General features: G+C 38.6%; 1 protein-coding gene across 2 annotated transcripts in view; it reads right to left on the reverse strand.

The window, feature by feature from the left end:
* The window catches only part of LOC107565423 (connector enhancer of kinase suppressor of ras 2), a 38,348-nt gene that overhangs the window by 22,951 nt on the left and 5,160 nt on the right, over positions 1-10,237 (reverse strand). For both annotated transcript variants that reach the window (XM_016250665.1, XM_016250664.1), the window contains exons 2-3: positions 6,013-6,176; positions 1,689-1,891 (exon numbers count right to left, since the gene is read on the reverse strand). In XM_016250665.1, coding sequence (XP_016106151.1) covers positions 1,689-1,891; positions 6,013-6,176 — 367 coding nt within the window. The remainder of the gene's footprint in view (positions 1-1,688; positions 1,892-6,012; positions 6,177-10,237) is intronic.

Here is a 10,237-nt window from a genome sequence, read left to right on the forward strand (position 1 = left end):
TGATCTTCCTGAGGCAAGTCAAGTCACCATTGTTATTCATGAGTCCAGTCAAGTCCCAGCTGATCATCCAGAGTCCCGTCACGTCACAGTTTATCATCCAGAGTCACATCACGTCACAGCTGATCATCCAGAGTCACGTCACAGCTGATCATCCAGAGTCACGTCACGTCACGTCACAGCTGATCTGGTGCCCACTGCAGTTTCTCCAGAGGTGGCGGCGCATGCTGCAGAACCTTCCGAAGCGGCGGTGCTCGCTTCAGCTCCTAGCGTGGTGGTGGCGCCTAGAAACGCACATTCAACTTGTCATGTCAGGGTCGAAGAGACCTTTGCCAAGCTCTCCCTGTATCCTGAGGGCACTACTGTAGAACCTCCAGAGGTACTGCTCGTCCTGTTCCGGCCAAGGAGGCCGTCAATGAACTCTCTATCTGTTCTGTTCCGGCCAAGGAGGCCGTCGATGAACTCTCTGCTCGTCCTGTTCCGGCCAGGGAGGCCGCCTATGAACTCTCTGTCTGTCTTGTTCCGGCCAAGGAGGCCGTCAGTGAAATCTCTGCCTGTTCTGTTCCGGCCAAGGAGGTCGTCTGGGAATTCTTTGTCTGTCCTGTCACGGCTATAGAGGCCGTTTATGAACTCCCTGCATGTCCTGTCACGGTTATGGAGGCCGTTTGTGAACTTTTGTCTTGTCCCGACCCAGCCAGGGAGGCTGCCCCTGAACGCTCAGTCTTGTCTATCAACCCCAATGTTCTGTCTGTGTTGTCTGTCTCTGCTCTCTCGTTGTTACAGTCTCCGCCATGGTCTCCTGATCGGTGTGGTTCACCGGGGGGGTTTCCTGTTCCCTCTGCTCTGCCGTGGTGGTCCTCTGCTCTGCCGTAGTGGTCTTCTGCTCCGCCGTGGTGGTCCTCTGCTCCGCCGTGGTGGCCTACTGTCTGGCTCTGGTGGTCTTCTGCTCTGCCGTGGGGATCTTCGGTCCCGTCTGCTCTGCTGTGGTGGTCCTCAGCTCCACCTGCTCCGCCGGCTCTGCCTCAGTCCCTGGTCTCTCCTATCCTTGGACCTGGCCCTCCGTCACCTGTTCCGCCTCCGCTCCACTGGCCACCTGGATCGTTTAGTGGGGGGGGGGGCTCTGTCATGGATTCGGTCCATGGACTTCCATTTGTTCACCACCAGAGGTCACCCTTTCCATTACATTGACTCTCGCACAACACAAACTGATGCATAGCACCCCGGACTACATATCCCATCATTCATTGCACGGTTTGCACACTGCACTGATTGCACTCATTGCACACAGCTGTTTCTTATCACCTCACTAACTATATAACACCCACTCAAACTGCCATTCTCTGCTGAGTATTGTTTAGCCCGTACCCCATTCCAAGTCTCTGTGTTTTCCCTGTTTTGCCTTGCCTGTTTTCGCGGTTTCTGATCTTTGCCTGTTTTCCTGGATTTTTCCCTCTCGTCTCGCCCCTGTGATTCTGTCTGCTGATCGGTGACCTACGCTAGCCCTGGGACTATTCTTGTGTTTTGCCCGTCATATACCTGTTTGCCATTGTTTGACCCTGCCTGTTTACCACGTCTCTTTAATAAAGCCTGCAGATGGATCCACACGTCTCACGTCTCGTCAGCCCCGTCACAATAGGTTTGTTCTGTTCAGCCCAGGTGAGTTCATGTCCTGTTTAGATCTGTTTGAGTACCTGTCCAGCCAGGCTAGTAGATTTTTTGCTGCTCCGATGAGGTCAACGACTGAAGTCAGGAAGTCGTTCGGAAGGCGGCGTGACACCCGTCCATCATAATGCCCCCCACGGCGGCGGCCCGTAATGAAGTTCTGCAGATTCTTAGCGGATGCACTGAGTTTGTGCGACAAAGTCCGCAAATTCTCTGTCTCTAGACCATAGTTCTGCAACAGGAGGAAAAAAAATGTTTACATACCATTCAAAAGTTTGAGGTCTGTAAGATTTTTATTAGTTTTTTTGTTTTTTAATTTAAAGAGTTTTCTTCAGCAAGCATGCATTAAAATCAGCAAAAGTGACAGTAAAGACTTTTGCATCGTTACAAACGATTTTAATTTCAAATAAATGCTGTTCTTTTGAACTTTCTATTTATCAAAGAATGCTGAAAAATGTTTGCACAAAAATTTCCACAAAGCAGCAAAGAAATGTTTCTTTGAGCACCAAATCAGCATACTGGAATGGTTTCTGAAGGATCAAGTGACACTGAAGACTGGAGTAATGGCTGCTGAAAATTCAGCTTTGCCATCACAGGAATAAATTACATTTCAAAATATATAAAAATAGAAAACTCTATTTGAAATTTTAATAATATTACTGTTTTACTGTAATTTAATCAAATGAATGCAACCTTGGTGAGAATAAGTAACTTCTTACATAACATTTAAAAAAATCTTTCAGACCCCAAACTTTAGTGTATGTCTGACAAAGCGTGATAGATTTATTATTTTACAAAGTTCTTTTCACTACAAAGTCTAATATCAGTTTTGCCTAAGACGGTCCAAGTTAGTAAACCAAAGCACATCAGATCTTCTATGGGATTACATCTCTGCCGCAATTCTGCGGGAAAAAAGTGCGTTTTGCATGCGCGCGAACTGAGGTTTGTGGAGAAAATGTTTGTCTTGCAAAGAAGAAAGTATTTAGAGTGCACGAAAATCAATTTTGCATTTAAAATACATTTTTGGATGTGTGCAGACCTTCTCTTTTGTGCGTGCAACGTTTCACTAGCTTGCTCACCTGATGCCCGCCCTCAGTTATCTCTAAATGCCAACAGCTCACTTGCTCAACACAACCCAGTGTTACAATATGCCATAATTTCAGCCAATCAGAGACGAGGCTGCTAAATTCTGCATTCTGCAATAATTATGCATGCAATGTATTTTCCTCTTCTGCTGTCGTGGTAATGCAAGAAATGTTGTGAGTGGTTGTCAAGGCAGCCAATCAGAATTTAGCAGCCTCTTCTCGTCTCTGATTGGCTGGAATTATGGCATATTGTAACGCTGGGTTGTGTTGAGCAAGGCTAGTGAAACGTTGCACGTGCAAAAGAGAAGGTCTACACACATCCAAAAACTTATTTTAAATGCAAAATTGATTTTCATGCGCTCTAAATATTTTTTCTTTGCGAAACGAACGTTTTCTCCACAAAACTCAGATCGCGCACGTGCAAAATGCGCTTTTGTGCGCTCAAAATATGAGCTTTCGCGCACAGAATTGTGGCAGAGATCTAAGCCTATAATCTTATGGCTGATTTTCTCAATCTGAGACATAAAAGCCACACTGTGTAAGTATAAGCAGAAGAAAAACCTATCAAGCTGCATTCGCACATCATGTACTGAGGGTCATCACTACGCACTAAGTTACTCCGAAATAAAACACTGCCTACACTGTGAAATGCAATAAAGCACACAATCAAGTCTCCATTCATATCTGGCAAAGGCATTACTCAGAATAAATGTCCTTTTCTCAGAACTGCTGCTTGGAGGCCGTGGAACTGCAAAACCCATCATTTCTGTGAATCGATCGGCTGAATAGTTCAATCACCAGACCAAGCTTGTAGTATTTTCTCAAATTTCTTCTTTTGGGTTTGTTTATAGTATTAATCAGCTGGACCCAACATCTGTCATTTATAGAAATGAGAGGTTTTCCGACTTCCTCTCGATTTTTGTTGGTACCTGCAGTACTGACGTGCCATTTTCTACAGTCGTGACTGTTATTCTCTTATCTAAGCACCACAATCGCTGCATAAATTAGAGCCTCAATGCATATTAATATGCAGACACCCATTCAATGTTCCAACCATTATTATAAATAGATCCTTATATAAATAGGTTCAGCATTAAGGTCTTTGATGTTGTTCATGGCACCTTTTTAAAAGCTCTCGCGGTGCCTTTAGAATCTAAATAAGTTTTCAGGTTACTATGTTTGTCCGAGACCCAAAGCAAAGAAAACGATTTTAAAAGAACAAGCCCTGGAAAGTCTGCAGAATCTTGTGAGGATTTAGGAAGGATCTGGTGACAGGTGACTCTTGTTTTAAAAAAAGGTTTAATGCAACATTTATAAGGAGAAAAAGGCTTCAGGATGGTGCTTCAGAGGGCAGCCAATGTATCTTGCTTTACTTCCACTTTTGTATGTTTTTGTTTGTTAATTCTGTTCACCTCACGAAACCCAATAACATAATCCAGAGAGATTCTATAATGCATTTTTTATTTTGCATCGTGTAGACTGCTGAAAAATTAAGGAGAAGTTTCAAGCTGAATTTTTATTTACCTGCATTTAATGAACTTTGGATGTGCCTCACATGGTCTGTCACTGCATGTTAATATCAGGCATGCTGAAATATTTCTGTTGTTAGGTCTTGCGAGGTATGCACTTTTTCTAAATGCTATTTTCTTTTAGAGTCAGATAGAAACTGCTCATTTTAAAACCCTAATTTTAGCTAAGTGGTTGACTGACTGGTGATTGTAGTGTATAAGATTTTAAATTTATATTATATGGTTTTTTTTTTGTTCAAATGAATCATATTTGTTATAATTATAATATTGTTATCAATTTTATATTTGAAGAGTTCAGATGCAAAAGCCTCTAAGTGCCATCTGAAATTTTCATCTAAAATGAGCATTTTAATCAGGCTCCTATGTTTAGGTTCAGTAATTTTACTTTAATGGCACTATATAGGTCCTTTTCTATGCCATTAAAGTGAAATAACTGAACATAAATATAGAAGCCTGATAAAAATGCTCATTTTAGATGAACATTTCAGATGGCACTTAGAGGCTTTTGCATCTGAACTCTTCTTTGATATATTTAATATGTTTACTTTGAATGGAAGCCTGTAGAAACACGCATTTCAATGTCAAGCAGTGTTGTTATTATTAACTATTGTTTTGTTGATTACATTTTGTTAATTAAAAAACATAAAATTGGACAAAAAACTTCAACTTAAAAAGTATACAAGATGACAATGTTCAAGTTGGTTAAGTTAAAATTACTAAGACTCAAATTAAATTTAAAAAATAAAATGAACTAAAACAAAAACTAATAAAAATGACAAAATCCAATCAAAAAAAACTTGAACTAAGATGAAAATGAAAACTTGAAATAAACAAATTCAAAAATTGTTATCAGTGTTTATATACTATTTTTGAAAGCTAATTCGTGACTGAGTACAGAGTAGAATTCACTGTTGTCTACGATCAGATCTTAAATGTGACCCTGGACAACAAAACCAGTCTTAAGTGTCAATTTTTTTAAATTGAGATTTATACATCATCTGAAAGCTGAATAAATAAGCTTTCCATTGATGTGTGGTTTGTTAGAGTAGAGCTGAGATACAACGATTTGAAAATCTGGAATCTGAGGGTGCAAAAATATCGAAATACTGAGAAAATCGCCTTTAAAGTTGTCCAAATGAAGTCCTTAACAATGCATATTACTAATCAAAAATTAAGTTTTGATATATTTGCGGTAGGAAATTTACAAAATATCTTCATGGAACATGATCTTTACTTAATATCCTACTGATTTTTGGCATAAAAGAAAAATTACCCATACAATTTTTTTTGGCTATTGCTAAAAATATACCCAAGCACCTTAAGACTGGTTTTGTGGTCCAGGGTCACAAATCATTTTGGACCCTATTTACATTAGTATTTATTGTTGTTCTTCTTGTTTAACCCAAAACAGCTCTTTAATAATAAACCTGAATTCGCATGAATAGCTGTGAGGATGTTAACTACTTAGATTTCTCTCTCTCTCTCTCTCTCTCTCTCTCTCTCTCTCTCTATGATGCATGAATTCCTCCAGCAGCCAAACAAAACCAAAAACGCATCTTCCCTTCCCTCCACACACTCCCTCTTTTTGTGTACTGGTTGGGAGATTCCCGCTGGGTGCTAATCATTCAGTGTTAAGCGGAGTTTGATTAAAATGTCTGTTGTGTCATTAATACAAAACAAACACATCATTATCACAGCCAGTCTCTTTTACACTCACACACACACACACACACACGCACCAGTGCGCAGAGTAAGTCCACAGCCTCCAGAATGAGCTCCTGGTGTCCGATGCGGGTCACGCCAAGCTCTTCCAGCTCCTGATGGGTGATGTGAAGCAGCTGCTCTCCGGTTATCTGCTCTCTCTCAAATGTCCTCATATACTGCAGCAAACAGTCATCCAACCCTGAGAGAGAGAAAAGTGCAACACGAGTCATGTGATCGTAATTCATTTATGTCATGTAATAAACTTAAAATGTGGCCCAGCATAATGGGGCTTCTCTCCGTACAGAGAGCTGTCATTAAGATGATTAATACACAACACTCATACACACACACCAAATGCGATGCATAAACACACCGTAAACCTGCAAATGATGACAAGTGGCTAATTCCTGTAACAGTTTGTGCTTTATTCTAAAAAAAGACGATAAACCACTTAGTGATTACAGACACGTCTCTCAAAATGAGACACACACCTGCATTTCTCTCTCTCTCTCTCTCTCGCTCAAACCAATTCATTAAATTATACTGTTTTCTTTGTGAAAATTCCACCACCTAGGCCTACTCCGCAAAAACGTCTGTGGCGTCAAAACTTTTATTCCTCACATGTAGCCTATTTAATTAATAAAACGTTCTAAAAGCTGAAGTGGGCTCCAACTCGTTAACATAAGTTATATTGTTTTCTTTTCTGAGGTAGCCTGTAAGCTATAACATATAAGTGACTATTCACAAGCTGTTTTATTCATGGTATAATACAGTAAATGATTGGACATAATATTTAACGTCTTCCATTCATTATTTGTAGCATGCCAGCCACCCAGTAATCGCAATAATTTTGTGCTTTGTTGCTTTTGACACAGCTCAGCTTTCTAATTCTGTCAGTTTTATCATGAAATACAAATTATAAATGTGTTTTTCCTCTTTATTTCAAGTTTATAGCAAGATATAAAAGTGAAGGAACACCAGAAGGCATGAAAAAACAGTATAGCTTAATTTATAATGAAAATAATGTCTCATTATTGTAATCAGAAAGACTCGCATGCCGCTTAAACTGAAGCGAATACAGCGATCTGTCACACCACATTAAAGAGCGTGAAAAAAACACATTATTGTAATATATTGTTTGTATTTCGATTTTGAAAGCTGAGCCTTTGGAATATCTCCCGGTGCTCCCAATCCGGGCCATTTGCATGTGCAAAAGGCTAGAATATACTCTCAAAATATTATAACTTTAATCTTTATTCTCGAAACATTTTGACTTTATTCTCGTAATATTTCAACTTTATTCTCAAAACATTTAGACATTATTCTCGAAATATTACGACTTTAATCTCGTAATCGTAGATTTTTTTTAACGTGGCACTAAAACGCCATCGTGCTTAAGCAATTCTGTCAACAACAAAGATTAATTTAGAAACAGCAGGTTTATTGTGGAGTAAATTAATTTTAATGAATTTTCGAAGTATTTTAGTCACGTGCACTGTGAAACAGGCCTGTGTGTAGTGTGTGAGTTTAGAATGCTTTTTCAACATAAAATAATATGTGAGAACTATTACTAAATTTACTGTTTGCCAAAAAAAAAATGTCTGTCAAGCATCATGCAAATTACACACACAGTGACAATAAGACAAACACCAGCACATATAAATCAATCCAGAGGTTTTTTGCTGTAGTTTGGGGCTTGTGTTCAATTTTGTATGGATTTGTTGGCATTTGAAATTCTCATGTGAATTATATTTCATAATTGTATTTTTTAATTCTTAAAATACTTCATTTTTAAAAATAATTTAGCAACCAAAACTCAGTAGAAACACTGTCAGAAAGCAAGCCTGTGTTGTGTGACAGGTTGAAATCCTATAAATCTTCCTTGGCCAAACACTGAAAAACTACAGAAAGTGCTCGGTGGTGAGGAATATGTATGTGTGGTGAAGAATAATTTTAGATAAACTTTGTTTTGGTTCATGAAAGGTGATCCAGCATTTGAAGTTATTTTAACGGAGCATTCTGTATTAGTGAGAGAACCTGACCTTGAGAGCTTCAGGAAGTGCAGGTAATGAGTAATAAAACACTCGGTTCAGATAAGGTTAGGAAGAGCAGAGCACTTTCCTCACCAATGCAGTCAGTTTATTTTGGGTTTATTAAATTGAAGGCATTCATCAAATAAGTTCTTTTGCAGTGCTTTAATCAGCACAGGAGAGAATGTCTGAATTGAGTTCATCTTCTAAACTGGCATGACCTCTGTGGTTTTGAGTTCACTTTTATTCCCATGTCCCCTTCAGACAGCCAGCCTTGTCTATTTAGAATGAAGTTTCTGGAAATCCAGTCTGTATATAGAACCACTGTGTTCTTAAAAATCCTATGAAAAGGCTTGACGAGTACAGTTTTATTTCATATTCAGCCTTCCTGTAGCTCATACAGTGGAACACAGTGGTAGCACGCCAAGGTCATGGGTTTGATTTCCACAAAAAGCAAGAAATTATAAATGTGTGCCTTGAATGCAATGTAAGTCACTTTGGATAAAAGCATCTGCCAAATACATAAATGTGAATATTTCCTAGAGAAACCGTATGATCTAATGGGATATTTCAAATTGTGCATGATTTTTTTTTTCAAATGAATAAATGAGGTAAATACATGGCCTCAAAGCTAACATGAACTAAATACTATGAATGTCCAGATTTTTATTTCATGCGTCTACTTTAACTGTGCCCTACATGACTTAAGGATAGCTTGATGAACACATTTGCCAAATTTCAATGAAACTGTGAAACCTACGGAAGTTCTAAGCGGCCATGCATTATTTTTTTCCCCCTTCTTGTTTTCTTGTTATAACGACTTATTTTCTCGTTATATCGACATAACGAGAGTTGTTTTCTCGTTATAACGACTTAATTTTCTTGTTATATCGACATAATGAGAGTTGTTTTCTCGTTATAACGACTTAATTTTCTTTTAACGAGAAAATTAAGTCGTTATAACGAGAAAACAACTCTCGTTGTCGATATAATGAGAAAATTAAGTCGTTATAACGAGAAAACAACTCTCGTTATGTCGATTTAACGAGAAAATTAAGTCGTTATAACGAGAAAACAACTCTCGTTGTCGATATAATGAGAAAATTAAGTCGTTATAACGAGAAAACAACTCTCGTTATGTCGATTTAACGAGAAAATTAAGTCGTTATAACGAGAAAACAACTCTTGTTATGTCGATTTAACTAGAAAATTAAGTCGTTATAACGAGAAAACAACTCTCGTTATGTCGATATAACGAGAAAATAAGTCGTTATAATGAGAAAACAAGAAGGAAAAAAAAATAATGCATGGCCGCTTAGAACTTCTGTAGAAACCCAACTGCAGGTGCTAAAGTATTATCTCTTGGAAAAGAAAAATTCAGTGTTCAAATAGAATAGTATACTTGAAAACGGAACTGTCAGTTATTTGTAAAAGCATAATGTGAAGCAGTATGTATTAGGCATAGCGAAACAGTTCAAACAGAAATATGCTATATTGTTCACACATGACCACATTGCAGTGTGTCAAAATTGTTGTTTAAAATTTTTTTTTTTGGCAATGTTTCATAATGTCTTATTAATTCTTGGCAGTCTGATTAAATACGAAGTAGATAAAAATTCGTCAATATTTCTTCTGATGTATTTATCACACTGAAAATTAAAGGTCAAGTTGAACACTTAGCATTATGGGATACAGTATTCAGGCCAGGGCAGTGAGCTCTTGTATAATGCACATTTTGGCAAATGTATTACAGTTCATCTGGGATTTCTATGCTTACAGAAAATTTGCATGCTATATACCAGTGTTTCCCAACCGGGGTGCCGTCTGTCGAGAGCAGGGGTGCCGTGTAAAAAAATCATTTTTTTATATTTTTAAATTGCTAAAATGTTCAAAAAAGCATATATTATATAATATCCATTTCTGATGTCGCCAATAATTAGAGATGCACTGAAATTCGGCTCAGTTAGTTCACCGCTCAGGTTTCACTTTCACCTGGTGTGACGCTCTGTGTATTATCCACTCTATGCGTGTGCGCTCCGCTCAGTCGCTCACGGCCCATGTGAGTGCTCCACTCGTATACCGTTCAAACGAATCGGAACAGCAAAGTCCACTCAAAAATTGAGCAGACAGGAAACATGGATGTAGTACAGTATTGTTTCTGTCTGCAATAGCCCTACTGTGTTGGAATATGGGCAACTCTGGTAACGCTGCCCTCTCATTCATTGATCTG

Source organism: Sinocyclocheilus grahami, unplaced genomic scaffold (assembly GCF_001515645.1).
Source record: "Sinocyclocheilus grahami isolate Dianchi unplaced genomic scaffold, SAMN03320097.WGS_v1.1 scaffold1001.1, whole genome shotgun sequence".
In the NCBI taxonomy this organism is placed as follows: domain Eukaryota; kingdom Metazoa; phylum Chordata; class Actinopteri; order Cypriniformes; family Cyprinidae; genus Sinocyclocheilus; species Sinocyclocheilus grahami.